This window comes from Rhineura floridana, chromosome 8 (assembly GCF_030035675.1).
Source record: "Rhineura floridana isolate rRhiFlo1 chromosome 8, rRhiFlo1.hap2, whole genome shotgun sequence".
Taxonomy (NCBI): domain Eukaryota; kingdom Metazoa; phylum Chordata; class Lepidosauria; order Squamata; family Rhineuridae; genus Rhineura; species Rhineura floridana.
The window spans coordinates 36,766,930-36,792,719 of record NC_084487.1 but is presented as its reverse complement, the minus strand read 5'-3'; the positions used below and the strand labels follow the sequence as shown (position 1 = coordinate 36,792,719).

The following is a 25,790-nucleotide window of genomic DNA, read 5'->3' as shown; positions in this document are numbered from 1 at the left end:
TAGGAACAGATTCCACTCAGCATAAATAGAAAAAGGTGTGGTTGTCGAAGTTTCATTTAGGCTGCAATTCTAAGCATACTTAGTTTGAAGTAGGTCTCATTGGTCAACACCACCTATTTCGAAGTAAACATGGTTATGACTGTACTGTTAATTTTACAGCAATTATTAACCCAAATCATGTATTACTCACATGTAGGGCATTACCCATGATCAATCAGAGCGGGCCCATACTTTTAACTCCATCCCCAGCACCACATCCACTTCCTCAAATAAACCTGCATTGACCACAGCTGTTGAAAAAGTAACCTCAACATACAACTCTCGCACAACGAGGTGTCCCAGGAGCTTGCACATTAGGGCTTCTCTTCAGACAACCGCATGCAATGAAGGAGACTCAACGTCAAGAATGCAGCATAAGAGTAATCACTGCAATGCCCTACATGTGGATAACACATGAGCAGCTACATATTTGCAATGGCAGAAAAATAGCAGGTTTTGTCAACAAGAAATTTCTTATAGCATTTCACTTAATCCCATACCAAGGCAACTTGAGTACTATAAAGATAAAATGTTGTAGGCTCCTTAGCTATATATAAGACATAAACCTTTGTAATTAAGAAAGGACAACAAATTCAAACAATAAAAACCAACTAGCTAAAATATTTTAAAGCTGGAGTTACTAGAGAGCTAGTAACCAGATATTGATGACAAAATGATTTCTTACATTCTAATTTTCAAGGACTAAAATAGCCTATATTTTTATTAAAAGTTTTTATTTTTATTTTTGCTGTTTGTGAAATTTAACTATTAGAGGAAAATTACAAAATCTTCACCTTTTTGCAAATGTCCAGTAACGATTTGTAAAATTTCTTGTCTACAGTCCGAAAAATCTGAAAATGCAGTACAAACAGCCCACAAATTCCTACGTACTTATCTCTCTGGTCAATTTCTGAGGGTTCACCTTGTACAAATACACACAAAAAAACAATTTTTGAAGTTTTCCACTAGACAAACAGTATAACAACTTTTACAAACAATAATGTCAATGCAAAAAGGATCCATCTTGCATTACCAAGCTTAGCTTCAACATTTCCAAAAATTGTGCGAATGCTATGTGCAAACTCCTCAGCAAAAGTGCTGTTCTTCGACACTGACACTCCGCCATTGAGGCAATCAAATTGCTGTTCTATACAAGCCTGAAAGAGGACAAGAGTAATTTACAATATTAATGATACAAAGAATATGAGCACAATGTATTAGACAATTACAAATAAATCACAACTCCATAACATAGACAACTTAAATAGTAAGTTGTCTGTGTTATTTGCAGACTGTTCTGTTCAAGTGAAATCATACTGACCCTGCCAAAAAAGGGTATTAAAATTTACTCATTGATTTTTAACTGTCAGTTGCCCCCAGCTTTGCTTATTTTAACATGAGCATCAGCTAATTTTAAAAGGGAACAATTAAAAAAACCCAACAATTTCAAACACATTTGTGAGCTAAAAATAGGATTTTTAAAACTCGTAAGTATAATAAGAAAGGCTAATAAGGGAAGCATCTAAAGCTTTAGATACTTTTACTACCAGTGACAAAAAATGCAACATGACTGATCCCAGAAATACAGTGCTGTATGTCTGCTCATGCAATGGGATTTCCCTTCCTCCCCTCCCCCTGCAGCTCCTCACCTGTGCCTCAGATCCTCCACCCATCCAGAACAGATGGGGGGGGTTGCAGGGGAGAGGAGAAGAAAGGGAAATCCATTGTGCAACTGGATGTCACCCAGTTAGTTCTGCGTGCCCTGACTTTTTTTGTTTCTTGCATGCAAACAAGAGCTCTATGTCCTACAGGGCAAACTGCTTTTCAAAGCAAGGGAGCTTTCAAAAGCAATTTGCCATATGGAATGCTTTTAAAAGAAAGCTAATCAAAAATCCCACCAGGAATATGCAAGCTCTTGGGTGCACCTAAAGGAGCTCTTTTGGCTCCCGGTCAGAATATACTAGACAAATAGTTGAAGAGAAGAATGGCATAGCATTTAAAATTAAAACACACCGATTATATTATGACATTTTCAGAAAGCAAGCACCATATTCTGTAATATCTTACAAGCTGCATTTCAACTCCATAAAGAAATAAGCTCTATTATTTATTATGTTACCTGGAATATCACCCCATCCAGTAACTGGCTTTCCAGTTTTAATAGCAGCTTTTCAAAAGGCTTCAGTTTATCCTCCTGGACTCCAAATTTAGAAGGATTGTGATGGACAGATTTTAGTAACCTGATAAAGCAAAAGAAAGAAGTATCTAGTTAATCTATTTAAAGCAAACTCTTAAGTGTGGTAAGAGGGAGTAGTAATTCAGGAGGTATAATTTGGAGACTTTTGGAGGGCAGGCAAACTTTAAGACTATGTGGGGGCATGGGTATAATCCTACCTTTAAATAATATGAGGTGGCCTAGGGTTTGTTTCCAAACACTTTGCCACCACTTCAGGCAGTGACTTGACTGCTCAGCTACCTTCTTGGGACAGAAATGCAGCTGGTACTAAGTCATGACTTGGCAGCATTCCCAAGGGCATTTTTGAAGAAAGAGGTTGCTTTCCCCCTTGCGACCAAAGGTATTAACTGTCACACACTTGGGCAGTTTGACAATAATTCACAGCAGCTGGTCACTGTAGTGATAATTAGAATCATATAATAAAAGCTTAGTGTTGCTCCAGTGTAAGTCAGTGGCAAAACCCAAGAGGTAAAGAAAAAACATCCAGGAAGTTAAGGTATGAATCCCAGAGCTGCAAACACCTAGGCCCATCTGCACTATACGTGGAAAGCAATATCACAACACTTTAAACAGACATGGCTTCCCCCAAAGAGCGCTGGAAACGGTAGGTTGTTAAGGGTGCTGAGAGTTGTTAGGAGGCCCCCTATTCCACTCACACATTTTACAAGCTGCATTTCAACTCCATTAAGAAATAAGCTCTATTATTTATTATGCTACCTGGAATATCATCCCATCCAGTAACTGGCTCCAGTTTTAATAGCAATTCCCCACTTTTAATACAATTCCCTCTTTCCTGGGAACTCTGTGAATTGTTGCTCTGTGAGGGGAAGAGGGGTCTCATTAACAAGTGTTCAAGTCCAACTGAAATGAAAAGGTGTGGTGCGGCATCAGTATAAGTGACCTCTATATTTTTATACAGTGACCTCTATATTTTTATACAGTACCAGTGAAAATAAACTTAAGAATTTACCCACATACCTTTTGTACATGGTCCAGTGATCCTTCAGGGTGGCATGATTGTCTATGATCTCATCCAGTGTGAGTAAAACTGCCAGCAGTTCCCCCAGATGCTCATACATAGCCTGTTTGAAAAGTTATATATTTAATCATGGATTTAGAGTGAAATCCTATGCCCACTTTCCTGGGAGTAAGCCCACTGAAGTCAATGGAATGTACATCTGAGAACACATGATTAGGATTGTGCTGCCAGTATCCCCAAGATACTGTATTCAAGATACTGTATTATTCAATACAGCCAGCGTATTTGAGATGTTCAGGACCAAAACAATAATTTTTATTGAGTGTATTTTCTTCACCATACTGTTTCTTTAGTCTAGTGGGCAAGAAGAGATTCCCAAAGGAAACAAATATCCTTCACCCAACTAAATAAGAATTTAGTTATTATTTTAAAAAATGCTTCCAAGTAAGACAGATACCCCTGTCCAACCTTCAGGTTAAGAATCTACAATGTTTTACAATATACCACGTCAAAATTTCTAAATTCTCACCTGAAAATGAACTCCTGATGTCTCTATAACTCTAGGTGCATTCCTGAAACACAAAATACTGTATTTCACATCATTTAACTAAACCATATCAGAGGCACATGTTTTTAAATACTCCATCACAGTAGTTAACTATAACTAGAGACTTGCTTTCTGATATGCAAGATGGATGAAAAACTCACCACCTGAGAACCAGAAATACTGGAATCAAAGTGATAAATCACATTCAATATTGCCAAGCAGGCCTGTCCAAGTTTTGATCCAGAAAAGGGAACTTAGCCCAGCAGTTGTATATGTTGGCTTGCAAAGTCCCTCCCACAAACATTTGCAATGTCAGGCTGTCAGCAAAAACAGGAATTTATTCAGTCCCTGACAGGCCACAATGACTGAGTGGCATTCATTTTGGCTAGTCACAACTTGTACATATTTGATATAGTAAAGGAGCTCATTTTTCACAAGTGAACCCCCACAGTAGCTAGTGACTTCAAATGGAACTTTGTATCTGGAAACTCCCCCCTTAATCAAAAAACCATAATGGTTCAGAATTACATCCCATAGCAGGCAGGTATCCTTTAATGAATGCAAAGGATGCTTCAGAAACAAATCCCATATTCTCGGCTGTATTTTTTTAATCTGTGTGTTCAAAAAGTAAATTGAAAGGACAGTATTCTTGCCAGTAATTACTTGTTATTGGTATAAAGGACAGCCAGCTGATGTACTACATTCATCACCACTTCATAGCAGCGTGTCACAAAACAAGACAGCTCCTGAAATGATAAATTTTGTACAGAATTGTATTAGAAGCCATCTCTCACTAATTGAGGTTATTTATCCATAGGTTTGCAGGGGGTGTTAATGTAGCAAAACAGTCTTGAAATTAGAGAATTGAATATCCTTTTATAAAACAACCAATCCTGTCACAGCCATACTGCGGGTAGTGCTTATTACTCTTGAAATTACACTGCCTGTTAGTTCTTAATATTTTCAAAACTGTTTATAGTCTCTCCAGAGATTAATGTCTGGAATGGTGAAGAAAACCTCAATAGTTACATAACAGCTGTACCAAAAGAGTATTTGCTGTTACCTGCTCTGCAGCAAGAAAGTTACCAACAATAAATTAGAACTTCTCCTAGAGAATCATTCACAATTGCTATGTCAGCATTTTCTATCCTCTGGAAAGTGCTAACAGTCTCATATCCTGGAAAAATGTAAAAGAAAAGCAGTACGATTTTTAAAAAAACTACGTTCTTGGGAAATTCTCCTGATAATGTAATATGAAATAGTAGGCAACTATCTGAAAAGCATTCACCTACACCTATGTGGCTCTAAATTTAAGGTGGCAAGACACAAATAAGAGATTTGTCACAAATACAGATATCAGCTATGTAAAAGGGATTTCAGAAAAACTGCTACTAGCCTGTTTTACCACTAGTTAAAACTTTTCAAAAGCAATTTCCCTCTTATTTTAAGAGAAGTACACTGTATACAGAAAAATTATCATGTCTGAGTTATTACAATCACATGCTGTTGAAATTATACCAGTCAAAACCCTTACTTCTACAAAATACAGGACGTTGAGCAATTCACATACTGCCTTCATTTTTTTAACAACTGTGCTAGTTGGTTTCCACCAGAAACACTCTTTTGAATGTTCCTTGAAGTATTAACTATTTTTAAAGAATGTTTCTTTTGAAATGCAATGCTTCAAGCAGTATACCTCTAGCAAGAAACACAGCTAGTCTTATTGTGTATCTGCAAGACAAACACATTGAGAGTGGTTCTGCAATTTCTCTCCATGACTGCCAGGGACAAACACACTAGAAGTTGAACCGCTGAGCAAGTAACCAGCAGAGAGGGGGACAAAGAAGAGAGGCTTCCCTGACATACACCTGTGCACTCAAAATTATGAAGTTACTTTTCTCTTCAGTGGAGAAGGAACTATGGACTTACCCTTCCTCACCCCCATTTTGAAAGGCCCACGGACACAGATATATAGATAATCAAGGATTCATTTCACTGGGTTGGATCTAACTTGCTCTTTTGTAAAGGGAAGGGTTTCTTCTGTTTGCAGCAGACCAAGGTCCAGCAAAGGTTCTTGCTAGAGGAAAAGGGGGCAATCTTTGCCAATTCCCCCTTCATCCCCAACCGCACTATTTTGATGGGTCCCCCTAACCCTGTGGAGCAACTTTTCAGTGTGAAAATTACCTCCCCCTTTCTCCCTTCTCATGGGCAGGTTTCTGGGCACAGGTAGTCTAGATCCATCTCCATAGTTTAAAAACTTGGGCTGGGAAGTGTTTTAGCCATCATAGACACAGTGCAACATAATGTCTGCAGTCACATCACACTTCTATTAAAACAGTGCTAATTGCACTGCCGGAATCTATACTTGGTTTTTTCTAACAACTGCTTGAATTGCTAGTGAAACCTATAAAACCAGGGGTTGTATTCAACTACAGTAAATCCTACTCAGAGCAGACACATTAAAATTAATAAACCTAAGTTAGGTGAATCTATGAACTTCAATAGGCCTACTCTGAGTAAGACTAGCATTAAATACCACCCCAGATGACCAGAATACACAGAGGGGCAAATGAGTGTGTAAGAAACACAACTAATGACTGTACAGTATTGTCTCCATTTCACTAAAAAGCTGTTTAGATGGAAATTTGCAGAACTATGTCATAGACTTTACCTGTAAAAATGAAATAAATCTTCCCATTTGTATTTGGCTATCTCCTTCCACCATACCGGAATCCATAGCTTGAAAGGTAAAATGGAAAGTTACACTAATGTTAGAAAATACATCATTTGCCTATTAATGACACATAAGGTTTCAGTATAAAGAGAGGGTTTTTTTAGCCATAATTAAAAATGTACTATCAGAAAACTATACATCACCAATGGATTCCAAATGAAAAGGGAAATGCTTATCTCATCTTTAAATGTTACTTTATCACCACCCCATGAAAAGATTACCAAGATCATCTATCTAAAAAGAACAAACAGCAAAAGGGAAAAAATAATTTTCTACTTCAGAAGATATATTTCATGTAGTTGGGCATGGACTAGCTCTGTTTACAGTAATACGTCAGTTAACTAGCCCTCCAGGAAGGAAAGTCCTTTTAAAGTAGACTTTTTTTAAAGATGAAACTGATCAGCTTTGCTATGCTATGGATAAACTTTCAAGCCTGTGCCTTTGCTTTAAAGTGAAACTGACAAGCCTGTGTCTTTGCTATCAATAAATTGAAAAGCCTATGCCTTTGCTAAAAGGTGAAACTGATCAACCTAAGTCTTTGCTATGGATAAACTTTCAACCTGTTCCTTTGCTTTGAGGTGAAACTGACCAGCCTGTGTCTTTGCTATCAATAAACTGGTAAGCCTGTGTCTTTGCTTTGCTAGGGTGAAACTAACAAGCCTGTGTGTTTGCTTTGCATTAAAGAGATCTCTCGCTTTCTCCCAGGGATGGGTAGAGAAGGATCTAATACGATTCAGAGAGGGAGGGGGAGGGTGCCAGGTAGGCACCCTTTAAACCCCTGTTGAAGTTACTCCCACCATCTATGAGCAGGTGTATGACCATGTTGTTCCTACCTCTGGTACCAAAGTTTATGTTAAAGAAGTAATGTCCAGGAACACATCTACTTTGTTAACCGAGGTATTACTGTACTTGGATGCTTGCCAAATGACCATCCGCTTCTTTAACTGTCCATATCCCTGATTAAGAATTGCTCAGCAAATGATAAACTTCTTAGCGCGTATTACTTCTGCATAAAAAAGCCAAAGCATTTTGTGTGTACAACAGCAGGTGTTGTGAGTACATTCACTGAAGTGTACATATGTCATGTCAGATTCACTGACCTGTACAACTTGTTTTTGTATTATCAGGAGCCACTGGCAATAAGGGCTTGCTGTTATGCTCATATGGCAAAATACATGTGTGCACTTTTACATGTTGACTTTTCCCACCACTGCATCATGGTAGAAGCAAACACACCCAACAAAGTTTCTCCCTATGCACACGTTACAGAGGTATCTTGTTTGGTATTAAATTTCCCAGCTCTATCTAAATGGCATTAGTCTACTCAGTCAGGAAAAAACTACTGATAAAAATGTGAATCTTGCAGCTGCTTCAGCTCTCTGTGCTTCCTGCCAGTAAGGCAGAAAATCAGAAGTGCTTTGTTTCCGTTTTGGCACCACATCACTATATCTTTCAAAAAACATTTTAATAAAAGTATTGCATGATATGAGAAGCAGCATCTTCCAGAATTCAGTTTTAAGGCAATGTTGATTACCTGAAAGACCATTAACAGTTTTTATCCTTTGTGAGGACTACAGCTAATACACACTAGAAGTTTTCCTTTTATGATCTAAATTAGAAACAGTTACTGTACTGCACTTCTATAGCAACTTGTCTCCTAGGATATCAGAAAGCCTCTTCCTCCTTCAAAGCAGGAATAACTAATTTTCAAAGGACTCTTCTCATTCATCATACTGACACAAGGAAGGAGCCAGAGACTTTCCCATACACAACAGAAACTATACAAACCTGACCAAAAGGATGCATGACTGTTATTTCAGTACTCTGCCTCATCTCTATTTTGGCAGTAATGTTATTTGAATACAAAGAAAGCATGAATCAAGGCCTCTCATGACTTCCTCATCAAAGACCATGACTATTTCAACAAAGACAATTCTTGTGTGTTGTCAGCATTTCTATACTGACATTAAAAACTTACACTCAAAGTTCTATGCTAAAATATTGCAAATTGGTTCCAGCAGGCAGTGTTCAAAATACACCTGATCTATGGTCTGTGATTGTTCTTCATATAGATAACAGATCACACACTGAACATCACTAAATTGAAGCTTTACTTAAGATATAAATATTCAGAATTAAACTTTTGTCAATTAGGTATGTTAGTTTCTTACCATCAGTGGGTTTCAGAACAGGAAAGTTACTCAAAAAACAAGAACTTTAGTCGGATAATTTTACACATACAATGGGTGAAAATCCAAGAATCCTTCCACCTCATCCCCATGCAAAAGCAGATTGCTCACACCAGGTGAGGGTGGAGGAAGGAACAAAAATTCCATGTGACAGAAGCTCCTCATACCTTATGGGGTGCCATTCCCGAGGAACCCTCTAACTTGGGATAGGGCTTTTCTGGAAGCTGCCACTTCAAAAGAGGAGCTTAAAAGCTTAAAAGCTGCTGACACCTAAATGAATCTTAGCTGAGGTCATTCTGCATATACATCCAGCCCCTCTGAAGCACATCATGCTGCCATTGAGCTGTATCAATAGAAGCTACTTTGGTTTTTTTGCAACTAAGCAACACTACAAACACCTGAACATACTGAAAGCAAGATGAGTCGTTTTACATTTCTCAAGAATCAAATTGTTTGAATTATAAAATTGTGCACAGCTAATGTTACAATTAATTTCAGCGTCAAAACTATAGAAGAATTTTCACATACTAGCATGATGGGCACAGCCAGCAATGAAGAGCTTTGCCAACAAAGGGGCACATCCACTGCCCCCTCTCACACTCCTGGATAGAGCTACCGGTGGCAGTAGCAAGTGTCAGACCCCAAATGGGGCATTCCTTGGGTAGGGCAGGAAAAAAGCAGGCTTGGAGACATTGGATCCAAGGCCTCTTTGTTACTCCAAGAGGTTCCATGATTTCTCCACCACAATCTATGCTAGCCTGCAGCTGGTGGTATTAATTTCCCTTCCCACTGGAATCAATGGAAAGAATGAATGAAGATTCATGCTGGGGAAAGAGGAGGATAACCCCTCCTGCCCTCACACACCCCTTCTAGCTTAACCATTGCAAGCCATCAGGACTTTGTATGTGGCAGATGTGCCAAATCACACCCTATCCCTACCCTACTTAGTGGCAGTCCCTAACTTGTGGAATTTCCTCCCCACAGAGATGCATTTGGCATTGCCATTGCACAGCTTTCATCATATAACGACAATGCACCTCTTTACCCTTGCCTTTGACACCTGAGATATATATTTTAGGGCCCACCCTATTATTCAGATTGTATACATTGTTTTATCAATTTTAATACTGTACTTTTATGTTGTTGTAACCCATCCTGGGACCTTATGGTGAAGGGTGTGTAAGAAATCCAACAACAACTTAGGATTGCACTTTAAGGTACTTACTTCCTTCTCCATAAAACAAGAGGCCATTATAAAATTTTGTTTCTGCCTAGGAACAAAAAAAAAAGATGTTTTCCTTGAAAGAGAAGTCTATAGTTACACTTTCATAGAATGTGAACAAATATAGTATGTGAACAAACTACACAATCTAGATGGCAATTCGTAGTTGACAAAATCTAAGAAACATTTACCTCATATTTTAATTTTTTTATTTCACAGCAAAGGGCAGCATACACAGTGATTACTTTGTTTAGAACCTGGATAAATAAAACAGAAAAGCTACGTATTAGTACATGTACAGCATAAAAACGTAACATATGGCAGCAGCAGAGGGAGAGATGGCAAGTAGGGCCAACTCCATATAGCTCCCCCTCTCCCTAACCCATTTTCATTCAGGCTAATCCTTATAAGTGTGTAAGTTTAAAAACTGGTGCCTAAATTCCCCTTTTTCCTCCTCACTTTCCAATTATTTTTCCTTTTGTGTTGTGTCTTTTAGATTATAAGACAGGAACTGTACTGATTGTTAATGATCTTATGTAAGCTACTCTAGAAGCCTTTTCAGCTAAAGAGCAGAATAGAAATAGTTATTTTTCTTTAAATGTCCAAAGGAATAGAAAAAGTGGCAATATAGTATCAAGAAGTATTTGAAATTAAGAACTATACCTTGTTTTCTGTCTTTATGAGTTCGAGTAAGGAAGACTGTTCATAAGGCAAAAGCTAAAATTAAGTAAAATCATGAGTGTTAATAAGAAAGCCAGAACTGCTACATTACTAAAATATCCAAATCACAATTAGCATACTTCTTTCAAACTGAGCCTCAAATGCAATCACACAGCTGGATTTTTTTAAAAAAACTACGACCCTATCCTACTCCCCTGGAGGAGAAGCCCCCCCCCATATGCGATCTCTTTCAAAAGTTCATTCTAAAAACATATTAAATAAATGATGGCCATCACATGGAAAAGATCTAACGAACAGTGATCTGAATGATTTGTAAATAGGCCCGTAGCTACATATCACTATTGGAAAGAAGCAGGGGGGCAGTTTTACTTGCCTTCAGAGGTTCACATACTCTGGTAAAAATGCAGTTAGGCAAAAGAGCAACTTTCTTAAACAACAAGATTTGGGTTTTAGTATTACAGAAGCATATGGTTTCCTGGAAGGCTTGAATCCTAGTTCCTCTTTAGACACCAATTAAGGAGCCATTCAAATTATAAAATAGGGGCATACTGTAAATAATTAGTAACATACTTATTCTACCCAGGATCTGACCAACTAACATGCAAAGCGCTTCTGTATTTGTGTGGTGTACGTACAGAACACGGTGGTAGTGGATTTTTACTTCTGACTACTCTTGAGGGCTCCATGGACTTCAGAAGGTTTGGACGGCATATGGAGCTGTCACCAGAAGGGGCCAAATGAAACCAAATGAAAAGGGGCAAATGAAACCCAACCTAATGGTTTACACTCTGTATTTTCACTTATCAGCTTTTAGCTCATCAGTTTTCCATAATGATTTCTTATGGGGGGGGGGTTCAAAGCCAGGCAGCTCATACTATCATCTCCTAAACAGACCACCAACAGCTGAGAGGATTCAGCTGGGTCAGATTTTTCTCCACTTCCCCTGGGCCTACTTAAAAACCAGTGTGCCCTAAGTAGAAGCCAAGGGTGAAGGTTACACCAGGGAATTCATACTGTCAACTCCTATGTTCTGATATTTTCAGCAATTCTAAAAATTGTTGCATTTTTCTTTAAACCACTTTTAGCTTAGGAAAATCAATATGTGGCTAAAAAAGGTTTTTGCTTAGCAAAGACCTGAAGAAGGTCCCTGGTTCAATCCTAGCATGTCTAGATAGGGCTGGGAGAGACCTCCATCTGAAATCCTGGAGAGCTGCTACCAGTACATATAGACAATAGTGAGCTAGATGAAGCAACGGTTTGAATTGGTATAATACAGCTCTGGTATAAATATACCATCTTTTTTCATACCAGCCTGCCCACTCCCAAGCTCTTGGATATTCTTCTCTGTGTCCCAGTCAAAGCTGGGGTATCAATGACTGGGAGAAGAGAGAGTGGGCCTACTGTAGGTATGAGGAACCTTATTCAGTTTGAAGGGCACATTCCCTTTTGGGTAACATTTCAGGGACCATGTGTCAGTGGTGGGCAATGCCAAAGGCAAAAGTGGGCAGAGCAATGCATGCACTGTAAACCATAGGACAAATCATAGGACAAGCCTTAGCTATCGCGTGCAGTTAGTCTGGATCAGATATACATTGATTACACAACCGAATTAAGTGAACAGAGACATGTACATAGTAAAACAAAAGCTTACATTTAATGCAATGGGATCAAGATTGAAATCCCAAACATCCCCTACAGAGTCATCCAGTGCATTTTCAATTCGCTTCAGCTGGGATGTGTATGCCTCAAGAAATTTCCCATAATTCTTCAACTGCACTTCAGCATGGATTTCTAAAAATAAATAGTATTTTCATTATGAAAGATTATTTGATATAATAGTCATTAAATTTTCAACAGAAAGGATCTAGATCAAAGGAGCTAATCTGTATCCCTTCAGAAGTTGTTGGACTTCAACTCCTATAATCCCTGATCACTGGCCATGCTGGTTGGGGCAGATGGGCATCAAGTATAACAGCATCTGGCATATCACAGGTTAGCCACCCCTCATCGAGGTATGTGTTGCTGTTCAACTGATTGTTCTGCTTTTTCCCTATGTTAGTTTTAAAAAAAAAATCTATTCCCACAATATGAAAGTTTAACCTCTGTTAGATTACAAAGTTGTATATGCGAGTTTACCCTCCTACAAAGAACCAACTTGTCCAGAACAGAAAGAGATTTTAAACAGGACAAAGTCTACGTCATGTTATACAAACTTTTAGATGGTTGAATAATGTATTTATGTACTAAAATTTAACTAATATCACTTATGTCTGTGATATCTTCACTATTATACTAACAAAAATATGCATGACTAGTATTAACAGCCTTACCAGGGAACTGGAAGTTAACCAACATTAACATCAATTTTTAAAAAAAGGAATCCATGGGGTAACCAGGATATTACACACCTGTTAAGCTAGGAGTACAGGAAAACTGGTAGGAAGTTATTAAAGCCAGACCTTTAAAACTTATTGAAGGACAAGAATTGCTGAGAAGGAATCACCATGGGTTCTGCAAAGAGAAGTTGTGCCTCACCAAACTTCTAAAAATTGTGTCACCAACATTTAGACTAGAGTTATCTGGCAGGCATTATTAATTTTCCATAAAATGTTGGACCAAGCCCCTCACTAAAGGTTCCTAAGTAAACTTAGCAGTCAGGGGTTAAGAGAACAGATTCTCTTAGAGACCCACTGAAGAACAGAAAGCAGAGGATATGGATAAACAGTTTTCACAATTGAGGGAAATAGACACTGGGGTCAACTGTTCTGGACCTCTACTATTAACATATTCATAAATAATTGTAGTGAGCAGTGTTAGCTTAGTTTGTATAGGACACAAAATTATTCACAATGTGAAAACAAAAAGAAAACAAAATGTGCAGGATTCCAACAGGCTCTCCCAAAACTGGATGAATGAGCAACAAATTCCCAAATGAAATTTACTATAAGTGGAAAGGGACACCAAAAAAATCACAGCTTCATAATTGATAAGAAAACAGTATGCAGCAGCAATGAGGAAAGCATGTTCTTTGTTACGAATTATAACAAAAGGAACTGAAGATAAAATGGCTGGTATCATATTTTTTACATCAATCTACAGCACAGCTGCATTTGGAATTCCGTGTAAAATTTTAAAACAAGTTTATCAAATGGCTAGAACCCATTTCAATTTAGAAAAAAAATGTCTGAGTAGGAAAGTTATGGGGATAGTAGATAGAGACAAATCTAATTATTAGTAGATTCTTGAATGTGATTAGTAGTAGATTCAGAACAGACAAAAGCAAACACCTCTTCACACAATGTATAGATTATGGAATTTGCTGCCACAAGATGTGGTGATAGCCACTGGCTCAAATGATTTCATAATGTATAGATTAGTAGTAATGGCCATTGGCTTAAATGATTTCAAACGGGGTGTTGTACATTCATGGTCTATTGAGTGATAAACCAGCTAAATACATTCAGAGGCAGTGTTTCTCTGAATACCAGGTGCTGTTGCCTCCGTGTCCTGGTTGTGGGCTTCAAAGACTATGTGGACCCTTGGGCTGATCTTAAGAACATAAGAACATAAGAAGAGCCTGCTGGATCTGGCCAGTGGCCCATCTAGTCCAGCATCCTGTTCTCACAGTGGCCAACCAGGTGCCTGGGGGAAGCCCGCAAGCAGGACCCGAGTGCAAGAACACTCTCTCCTCCTGAGACTTCCGGCAACTGGTTTTCAGAAGCATGCTGCCTCTGACTAGGGTGGCACAGCACAGCCATCACGGCTAGTAGCCATTGATAGCCCTGTCCTCCATGAATTTGTCTAATCTTCTTTTAAAGCCATCCAAGCTGGTGGCCATTACTGCATCTTGTGGGAGCAAATTCCATAGTTTAACAATGCGCTGAGTAAAGAAGTACTTCCTTTTGTCTGTCCTGAATCTTCCAACATTCAGCTTCTTTGAATGTCCCCGAGTTCTAGTATTATGAGAGAGGGAGAAGAACTTTTCTCTATCCACTTTCTCAATGCCATGCATAAATTTATACACTTCTATCATGTCTCCTCTGACCCGCCTTTTCTCTAAACTAAAAAGCCCCAAATGCTGCAACCTTTCCTCTTAAGGGAGTCGCTCCATCCCCTTGATCATTCTGGTTGCCCTCTTCTGAACCTTTTCCAACTCTATAATATCCTTTTTGAGATGAGGCGACCAGAACTGTACACAGTATTCCAAATGCGGCCGCACCATAGATTTATACAACGGCATTATGATATCGGCTGTTTTATTTTCAATACCTTTCCTAATTATCCCTAGCATGGAATTTGCCTTTTTCACAGCTGCCGCTCACTGGGTCGACATTTTCATCGTGCTGTCCACTACAACCCCGAGGTCTCTCTCCTGGTTGGTCACTGCCAGTTCAGACCCCATGAGCGTATATGTGAAATTCAGATTTTTTGCTCCAATATGCATAATTTTACACTTGTTTATATTGAATTGCATTTGCCATTTTTCCGCCCATTCACTCAGTTTGGAGATATCTTTTTGGAGCTCTTCGCAATCCCTTTTTGTTTTAACAACCCTGAACAATTTAGTATCGTCAGCAAACTTGGCCACTTCACTGCTCACTCCTAATTCTAGGTCATTAATGAACAAGTTGAAAAGTACAGGTCCCAATACCGATCCTTGAGGGACTCCACTTTCTACAGCCCTCCATTGGGAGAACTGTCCGTTTATTCCTACTCTCTGCTTTCTGCTTCTTAACCAATTCCTTATCCACAAGAGGACCTCTCCTCTTATTCCATGACTGCTGAGCTTCCTCAGAAGTCTTTGGTGAGGTACCTTGTCAAACGCTTTTTGAAAGTCTAAGTACACTATGTCCACTGGATCACCTCTATCTATATGCTTGTTGACACTCTCAAAGAATTCTAATAGGTTACTGAGACAGGACTTTCCCTTGCAGAAGCCATGCTGGCTCTGCTTCAGCAAGGCTTGTTCTTCTATTCTTATTCTATTCTATTCTTACATTCTTATTTTCTATCACTGAACATCTACAAGCTGCATATTAACTAAGAATGAAAACAAATGTTTAAAATGTAATTTGGTTTTGCTTATGGGAGTTTCTTGCTCTGGTACAGATCTAATTTCTTCATTTAAGTAATTGAACCACATTTGAAAAACAAATGGAATTACAACAGTCAATGCAGGAAACTGTTTTCCTTTTCCACACAGTCAACTAGACATGGTTGCTTATTTAATTGTTGTTATATGCCTTCAAGTCAATTACAACTTATGGCGACCCTATGAATCAGCGACCTCCGGTAGCATCTGTTATAAGCCACCCTGTTCAGATGTTGTAAGTTCAGGTCTGTGGCTTCTTTTATGGAATCAATCCATCTTGTTTGTTCTTCCTCCTTTTATTGATTGATTGATTGTATTTATATATCGCCCCATAGCCAAAGCTGTCTGGGCGGTTTACAGTAACTAAAAACATTAAAACAAATATACAAATTTTTCTACTCCCTTCTGTTTTTCCCAGCATTATTGTCTTTTTTAGTGAATCATGTCTTCTCATTATGTGTCCAAAGCTTTATTCAGTTTCTCTTAGCACAAGCAATGAGACTGGAAGAAAGTATTTAAAGAGTAAAAAAAACCTCTAAAGCATTGCTAGTATCTGTATTTTTAGCAACAAAAAACCCCGAAATGCAAATGTACACTAATCTCCTATACAGCTAAAGAAAAGAATTGTGAAGTAATGATGGTCTACTTTAAAAGCACAATTTATAGCCAGAATATTGCTGAAACGTAGACTGTACTGAATCCAGAAGTAATTTTAACTTTCAGTCTGTGTTCACAACATAGAAGTCTTATCAATTTTAGAAGATCTTACACATAGCAGTCATAATCCAGAGAAGTTATTACCATGCACACTTGGATTTTTCCTTCCATTTTTGCTGCTGCAGATTCTAGCATTAAACAATCAACTGTTTTTAAATATACATATACCAGGATTGAAAAGCAGCAGATTTGTGGTTTGAGCCTGGCAGCTACAAGATCATAAACAGAAGCAAAAAATGTGGAATATTTAAAAACCTTGATAGGCCATCTTTATGAGTAAAAAACTCAAGGCAGTTTATAACAACAATTAAAATACAGCTTCGACCAATTAACAGGCAAAAACTAAAAATCTTTCAAAAATACCCACTACATTAATAAAACCAGGAATGAAACACATATGCAGCCCAAAATTAAGACTTAATTTTAACAAATCCTTCAAGCACAATGATGCTCATGTATACATCACCTAAAATAAGTGGATTCTCAGGGTCTTTCTAAAAGTCTAGATAAGGCAGCCTATGTTTGCATGCAGATTTGGGAACTGAGCCTGAGTAGTTGTGAACAATCAAAATGTAAGGCTCACAAAGTGCTCCTGAAGCAACGGGACAAAGTCTCACAAAATCCTGTAGCACCCACAATACAGTGAACAATCTACTGTCCCACTACTGGAAAAAAAATGGAAATGGACTGCCTTCAAGTCGATTCTGACTTATGGCAACTCTATGAATTGGGTTTTCATGGTAAGCGGTATTCAGAGGTGGTTTACCATTGCCTTCCTCTGAAGCTGAGAGGCACTGACTGGCCCAAGGTCACCCAGTGAGCTCCATGGCTGTGTGGGGAGTCAAACCCTGGTCTCCCAGGTTGTAGTCCAACACTCTAACCACTACACCACACTGACTCTCTGGTCCCACTACTAGCTTTCCAATAAGAAATTTCTCCTAATGCTCAACTAAAATCTGTCCTCCTGCAATTTAAGCTCATTAGATCTACTCCTGCTCTCTACTCTTGCTCTCTGAGACAGCAAAGAACAAGTGTAAGCACATTTCAAATACCTAAAAGCCACATAAGAGGGCCATCAGTGTTCTTCTGCAGGCTAAACATACTCAGTTCATAAGAACATAAGAACATAAGAAGAGTTCCTTCAACCTTTCTTCCTAAGACTTGTTTCTATATACCTGACCATCTTTGAAACCCTCATTTAAACTTCTTCAAAAAGTACAACATCCAGACCTACACAAAGTACTCCAGAACAGCTCAGACTAAAAGAATCTTCTTGTGAATGAAAATTATTGTTCTACTAATACAGTCTAAAATCACACTAGCCTTTTTTGCACATCACACTGCTGACTCATGTTCAGCTTGCAATAGACTACAATCCCAAGATCCTTTTCATGACGCTGTCTCTACAAGTATCTGAACTACTTGTTCTTGGTGACCTATCTTTTTTCCATGTCTTATGTGTGTCCTTTTTCTTTTCAGCTCATTACTAAGCTTTATTGTATCTACATTGGCTTTTTTAGATGCGTTCCATTTCTTTCTCTCACTGGAATTGTTTGCAACTGTTCTTTAGTAACTCCTTCTTCAGGAACTGTCACCCATCTTGGACTTCTTACCATATCAGTGTAACAGCCATGGAATCTTGCCTAGCATTTTTCTGAGTTTACTTAAATCAGCTTTCCTGAAATTCAAGGTGAATTTTTGACTATACTCACTTTTAGCTTTCTATAATCATTCCAACGTTACATGGTCACTTCATTACACAAGTTCACAAGTCAGTCAGATATACAGTAGGGCCCCGCTTTCCGGCGTTCCGCTGATGCAGCGGCTTTCAATCAGGGGAAATTCCCCATTTTAAAGACGATTTTGCCGTTTTGCGGCATTTTCGCGGCATTTTCGCATGACGCGACCCATTAAAGTCAATGGGTTCCGCTTTACGACGATTTCCACTTTACGGCGGGGGCCTGGTCCCTAACCCGCCGTATAAGCGGGGCCCTACTGTAATATTCAGTAGCTAGAGTTTAAGGCAATCAAGGGCATCATCCCACAAACACAATGCAAGAAGGTTTAAATGAAATGCTTTGAGAACTACTATTTTTAACGAGCTTTACAAGATTGCTTTCATCTTGCTTTGTTTATTAACAACTTGTAATTCCTGCCCCACCTGCAAGGTGAGTTGAAAGGAACATGTTAAATCTGAAACTTTTTTTTCATTTCATGCTTATTCACATGAATATTCAAAACTGGAATTCTATGCAAAAAACATTACTTTATAAACTTCTCCATTCCCCATGCCAGAATAAACAGGCAACAGAATGTCAAGATGAAAAAGTTAATTTTACCTTCCAGAAAACCCTGATATACTATTAATTATTCTGACAGATATCAATCAGTTCCTGACATTCTTGAAGTAACTGTTGTGTAATGTATTTCAGTATGACAGCTCATTTTAATTAATGCATAACAATATGACATGTACATATAAGCGTGTAGAAGAACAGTTTATATGACATTTCATTTTTTATACCATGAAGACATTGCCACATGCAGTTAATGTTATATTTTTAAAAGAAAGCTGTGAAAGCGAAGTAGAAGACAGTGTCCATTTTCTTCAAACTAAGGAGGAGAGAAAGCCACACACCACTCAACTATATTATTTGTGCATGACTTAATTTTTCTGGCTAAAGCAGGGTGTAGCTGCAAAAATAAACGCTAACGGTGTCTGAGAAGAAAGTATACTTAATGAGAAAGAGCAGGATAAGCAAGCAGAAATCTGGAGCACATTTGGAATGAAACAGATTGAAGAACAAACAATTCCAGGAATAAAGTGACTGCTTTAGAAGAATTAAGTGAAATAGAAACCCACAGACACAGGCAAAGAGAATGGAAAGTATTACTATCAGCAAGGAAACTGCTCGTCAGAGAGAAATAGAAAGCAAAGTCCCAACTGGAAGGCGGTAAGCCCAAATGCTGAACATAAGTGTTACAGCCAGCTGGTCTCCTGCATTTTAAAACAACAGATAGTTTTCTTATGGGAGCATTCCACATGGGACCTATCAATGGCTACTAGCCATGATGGCTATGCTCGACCCCCACTGACTACCAGTTGCCGGGAATTGCAACTGAGGAGAGTGCTATTGAACTCAAGTCCTGCTTGCAAGCTTTCCATAGATATCTGGCTGATCACCATGAGAACAGAATGCTTCTCACTAGACAAGCTTTTGTGCTGAATTATCTAGCAGGACTATCTCAGACCCATCATTGTGGAATCTGTGGTATGTACAGAATCATTTGTTCAGTTTTCATTTGGACTAGCCACTACCCCCCACTTCCATATTCATGATCACTAAAAAAGAGATTAGAATCCCTACTTTCACCCATAAAGATACAATAAAACTGAGGGAAATTTATCAAACTCCTGTGAGCCCAAAAACAAAGTAGATAAACATTAGTAGGGTGAGATATCTCCTCCATCCATCTGATCTTTAATACAGGTGCATGTTCAAGTGGCATACAGAGGATAATACAGTTTTGCTTCAGGTTAAACCACAATTATTCCCTCTTAATTCAAACCTGAGATCATTTAAACACATATGTTTTCAAACTTTTTAACCATTATCCTACTTTAAACTCTCCAGTCACTCTTTTTGTAAAAAGGAGGTGATTTTTTTACTATCTTTTCCAATGTATGTTTATGGGTAGAAGAAGGACTTTAATCTGTGTTGGCAGTTGCAGTTATGGAACCAGAGTGTAACATTTTAATCCCAGATAAATTAATCCAGAAAATAAGCATAGTCGTTTACAGTAGGGAAAAAGCCTTTAAAATAATTACAAACATGTTAACTATTACCCACATCAAGCTATCCTATAGAGATACCATCTCTACCATGTTTTGCAAGAGATACCATCTTAAGACCATTCCTCTCTTTTTGAGGGGGAGGGAGAGATGGAACATGGCCCAAACAGTAAAACTGACCAACACTGGGAAAATTCAAATTAGGGGAGGGGGGATATCTTTGTTAATTACTGGAACCGGTTATTAAGACTTCAAACAAGTTTCTAACAGTGCGATCCTATGCACGTCTGCTCAGAAGGAAGATCCGTTAAGAGCAGTAGACTCCCAGGTAAGTGTGCACAGGATTGCAATTTAGGACAACCTTTTTCTATTTCGGGATAGGGTTCCTTGCATCCCCGGGTAACAGGAATCTATGTATTGATTTGCGATATGTTGGAGGAGAGGGCGTGATCTTTGTACAGGTGACCAAAAAACAACAACCAAAACCCAGCTTCTTACCCTTCAACCTCCTTGACCGTAAATGGACAGCCGAAGTGTGCTGGAGGGTATCAGGTCCCTAAAGAAAGAGTTTGAGAGTGCCTCTGGTAATCCCTCCCCAATGCACCAGGCTGCTGCGAGGCTCTGGACATGGCATGGCAGGCAAAAGGCCTCCCTCAGTGGTCAGTTCAGGTGGGGAAGGAAAGAGAGCGAGTGCAGTTACTGAGGGGAGAGGAGAAGCCCCATTTCACCGGGGTGGGGTGCAAGCTTATAGCCTCGTGAGGAGCCAGACTCAACCCCCCCCTTTCTGTCCCCTCAGAGAAAGATAGGCGCTTCCCGTCTCGCGTTCCTCTTACTCTGAGAGCCGTCGTCGACGCGGTCGAACTCCCAGTCTGGCGAGAGGGTCTCCAGCGCCATGACGGACCCGCGCCCAGCAGCAGTAGAGACGGCAGTAGCAGACCCTACCCCCCCTCACAGCCAGACTCAAAGACACCGGACTTCCTGTCACGCCCGCACGGCATGCTGGGAAATGTAGTCCCCGGGCCTCGAAGAGGATGGAATCGAGCAACAGGGGCGTTTGGGCGGGGAGCGAAGAGTTAGGGGCGTTCAACCCCTTGCTGGGTGTGGCAGAGTTGATAACCAAGGAGAAGCTCAGGGCTGCGAATGCTACGAAGTGACGGACAGCGGACGGTGCAATTAAGGACACGTCTACGCCGAAAACCGAAAGTGGATTTTAATTGTCGTGGGCTTTTTGCCATCACTGTCAAAAAATCCTGGAGGTTGTATCCCGTAACGGGGATAGAATTATTAGCTCCCTCGAAGAAATCCAATACCCTTCCTCTCTTGGCGAAACCTAAAAATACACTGATATACTGTACAGTCTTATACATATCTAATCTATATATGCATATCTAATAACTTTTTTCTTTTTTAAAAAGATTTTTTAAAGCTTTTAAAAAATGTTTTTAAAGATGTTTTGTTTTAATATATTTTAAAGTCTGTTTTTATGTTTTAAAGTGTTTTAGTGCTTTTGTTTGCTGCCCTGGACTTCTACTAGGAGGAAGGGCGGGATGTAAATCAAAATAATAATAAATATCTACTAGAAGCAACTTCCTACACGCCTACCTGGGAGCAGGGCTGGTTCTAAAGGGCAGCCAGGTGGGGCACTGGCCGAGGGCCCCTGGGGCTACAATCTGCGGCAGCAATCGTGCCATGGATAGCAGGGCAGGAGCTTCAGAGCCACCCGCCATTTCCCTGCTTCACCTACCTTTCTCTCTGCTGTTTGTTGCGGCTGCGCGCACTGTGTGCACAGGTTTGCCATCTATCAAGATGGCAGCCAAAGTTTCCCTAAGGGGCTGAAGCCTCTGCTGCCATCTTGGTTAATGGCAACAATGCACACATGTAGCACGCATGCTTGCTATCAACCAAGATGGTGGCAGAGGCTTCAACCCCTTAGGGAAACCTTGGCCGCCATCTTGATTGATGGCAAATCTGCGCATGCAGTGTGCGCCTCCGAAAAAACAGTACAGAGAAAGGTAAGTAGAACGGTGAATGGCGGGTGGCTTGGGATCTCCCGCCCTGTGATCCGTGGTACCAATCCTGCCGCAAATTGCAGATGAGGAGAGCTGGGACCCGGGACAGGCTGGTGCCCAAGGGCCCCGGCATGCCTGGGGCTGGCCCTGCCTGGGAATAAGACCCATTGAGCTCAATGGCATTTACTTGTGAATAGGTTACATTGTTGGGCTTGCAAGCCAATTCTTTGCACATTTACCCTCAAGTAAAGCCTACTGGTCAGGGAGTAAGCCACTTTGGATTCCTTTATGTGTGTATGCATGTGTAAGACTGCACTGTGAGTTTGTTTATTTTATCTCCGTCTCTTAGGACAAAGTCCTCAAGGCAGCGTACAAAATAATCATGAAAAAATACAGTATCAAATACAAACTATAACACAGTGAAAACAGTTTTTTTAAAAAAGACTAGGCAGGTTTTATTTTTACTGGGTGCAGTTAAGCGTCTATAGACTCTGGGCTTGATGGTCTAACCAGGTGAAGGGCTTATCTTTATAAGGTATTATGTATTACTTCACTTACTTCAAAATATAATAAGCCAGTCTTGCTAAGTTTGTTAAGCGTGCTGAGAATTGCTCTGCAAGTGGTCTCCCAACAACTCTCGATACCCTTAACAAATTGAAGCAGTTCCCAGGATTCTTTTGGGGGAAGCCATGGTTGTTAAAGTGGTATCAGAGTGCTTTAAATGTATGGTGTGAATGTGACCTTGTGGATTCACAATGCAGTTCAGGAAACATTTCCCCAAACTATAATCTATTCAGGGGATGATGGAGGCAGAATATGTTACAACACTCTGTTGAGTACTGCAGTCCTCTCTTCATCCTAGCATCACCAACTATATTAAGCTCTGCCTTTCTTACTGGCCCTGTTCACACGTTACAGTGAACGAGTGTACAGTCTGTGTACCTAGGTACAGAAGTAGTCAGGCTGTACACTCGTACAGTTATTCACATGTAATAGTCAACGAGTGTACAGTCTGTGTACCTGGGTACACAAGTAGCTGGGCTGTACATTCGTAGTTATTCACATGTAACATTCAACGACTGTACAGTCTATTATATACACATTTGCTGCCAGGGAAAGAAAATGGCTTCAATGACACTTATTAAATGCGCCATTGAAGCAATTCCCTTTTACTGGCAACAAGGCAAGGCATGCTGGGTCTGTTATACTTCCTGAAACTGTTTCTTGTCAAGGGCTGCATTCAATAGAAAGAGTGTTGGCAGAAACAGGAATGTAGTTTTACTCTTTTCATTTTTCATTTTTTAAAATCAAAACACCAACTTTTAAAAAGAAAATACTAACCTGTAACTATCATAATTATAGTTGTTAAAATATTGCATTTTTCATTGCCTGTTATTAGAGTATGTATGGGTTTTGATGTAGGCTTTCATGCAACAATCCTATACATGTCTATACAGTCCTATAGAGATCAATAGGACTTACTCATAGATAAATGTGTGAACGTGCAGACCTAAATATATTGAATATTTATATATGAAAATATTTTGAGGGGGCTGCAACAAAAACAAGCTGCTTAAAAGATTATGAACTGAAACTATTCTTCCAACATGGTACACCTGATTCTTTCTTGAGGATATCATGCGTTTTAATACACAAAACTACACTCAAAATATGTGGGGAACATTATTTAACAGTTGGGCTTTCCAGCCTACAGCGGTATCATCTGCAGCGGCAGTGGGGAGCAGACAGTGTCCAGGGAGTGCAGACTTTTTAAAAATAGTAATAAATTTCTTTACTGTTCACAGCCCCTTCTGGATTACTTCACACACCCCAGGTTGGGAACCACTGATCTATTTCATAATATTTAGCTTTTGGATAGCACTTTAAATGCAGGGTGGGTATCTCAAGATGACTCACAGAAGATCAGTGAGGATTTCAGACTCCTGTTTCACAATGAAAACAAGAAAATGACCACCCCACCATTATACTGCTGAAATGAAGAAAGTGGGGGGTAATCTGAGTGGATTTTTGTGTGGAAAGACTGTGAGCTCAGTTCAGTTTTGGAACTCCAAACAAATTCCAGGGCTAAGAATTATTTAACTCTTAAGTGCATATATTTTGTGGCTTGCTCTGGTTGGTGGATCTTGGGTTTTTGTAATAATAATAATTAAAAAATCAATACCAAAAACCTGAAGTCTAACCATCCTGATCTAGAGTATTAGATCCTGATCTAGTCTAACCATGAAGTCTAACCATCCGAACCATAGAGTGTTTGCCATCCTGGGCTCCTGCTGGAAGGGCAGGATATAAATCAAATAATAAATAAATAAATAATCAAAACATTACAAGCCTACAAGGCAGGTTTATGTTACCATAAAACCATGTGATGCAGCTACTTCTGGCAGCAGTTTCTAATGGAGGCAGCCATTAACATGTGTTTGACCATTGGGGTGTCTAAGTTTGATGCACGACACTTGACATAAAAAAGAGCTGCGGAGAGATGAGCAAATCTACATTTTTTTTCTTCTCAATTTCTGGATACACAGTAGAAAGGTGACATTGCTTTTTTGAGAATGCCTTCTTTGGCAATGTTTTGAAGAGTCTTACCTCTGCTATTGTAGTTTCATTCTTGCAAGCACTCCTTTGAACCATGCTACAACAACCCTGCAAGGTAGGTCTGTGCCCATACAAATGATTTAGTGCAGGGATGGCCAGAAGATAGACTGTAATCTATTGGTAGATCCCTGGGAGATTTGTAGTTAATTGGCAAGTGCTTCTGGCTTCCAGTTGTTTAACAATAGCAACAAAAGGACACACATCCATTTGGAAATTTGACAACTGAAATTAATACTTGTGGAAAGTAGGAATAGATCTATGTGTGGAAAGACTGTGAGCTCATCTCAGTTCTGATAACCCTGTGCTCAGCAGCTTCTCAGACGCCATGTTCTTTCATACTAGACGTACATCTTTTGCAGCTGGCTGCAGTTGGTGGTTCTTGAGGTCCTAGTAAAACGCAGGGTGGATCCCTGACTCCGCAATAGCAGTGCTCTCTCAGTAATGGCAACATTGCCACTCACTGAATGAGACAAGGTGCCTGCAAGTTCAGGGCTGGTGGCACCACCATCCTGCAGCACGTGGGCACACACACCTGCAAGCTTGTGCTGCATTCCACCAAAGTACCCCCAACCTTGCCATCTCTGTGCCACTGCCCCCCCCATGTATCACTGCTGACCTATGTCATCAAATTATTGGAAGAGTTGGCTAAATTTCTCTTCTTGACCTTTAAGAGGAAATAGAAAGCACACAACAGAATTTACCTTACCTTTGGATTTCAATAGGTTTTAAAAGACCAAGGAAGAGAAGTATAGTGGGTAATTTATACTGGATTTATAGAGGTACTGTAGTGTACAAGTTCTGCAAAAGCCAGTGTGGTGTAGTGATAAGAGTACTGGGCAAGGGCCTGGGAGACCTGGATTCAAACCCTAATTCAGCCATGAAACTCACTGGGTGACTTCTGGGCTAATCACTTTCTCAGCCTAAACTACCTCATAG

The 25,790-nt window shown here is 39.6% G+C and overlaps 1 protein-coding gene across 2 annotated transcripts in view; it reads right to left on the bottom strand.

Annotated features, from left to right (window-relative positions):
* The window catches only part of WASHC4 (WASH complex subunit 4), a 50,575-nt gene extending 29,302 nt beyond the window's left edge, over positions 1 to 21,273 (bottom strand). Inside the window, exons 1-12 of one of the 2 annotated variants that reach the window (XM_061638912.1) lie at positions 21,063 to 21,273; positions 12,279 to 12,418; positions 10,610 to 10,663; positions 10,138 to 10,203; positions 9,950 to 9,995; positions 6,473 to 6,540; positions 4,465 to 4,547; positions 3,784 to 3,826; positions 3,254 to 3,357; positions 2,159 to 2,279; positions 1,073 to 1,196; positions 834 to 961 (exon numbers count right to left, since the gene is read on the bottom strand). In XM_061638912.1, coding sequence (XP_061494896.1) covers positions 834 to 961; positions 1,073 to 1,196; positions 2,159 to 2,279; positions 3,254 to 3,357; positions 3,784 to 3,826; positions 4,465 to 4,547; positions 6,473 to 6,540; positions 9,950 to 9,995; positions 10,138 to 10,203; positions 10,610 to 10,663; positions 12,279 to 12,418; positions 21,063 to 21,123 — 1,038 coding nt within the window. In that variant the 5' untranslated portion in view covers positions 21,124 to 21,273. The remainder of the gene's footprint in view (positions 1 to 833; positions 962 to 1,072; positions 1,197 to 2,158; positions 2,280 to 3,253; positions 3,358 to 3,783; positions 3,827 to 4,464; positions 4,548 to 6,472; positions 6,541 to 9,949; positions 9,996 to 10,137; positions 10,204 to 10,609; positions 10,664 to 12,278; positions 12,419 to 21,062) is intronic. The other variant, XM_061638911.1, reaches the window with a different exon arrangement.
* Positions 21,274 to 25,790: the final 4,517 nt, after the last annotated feature.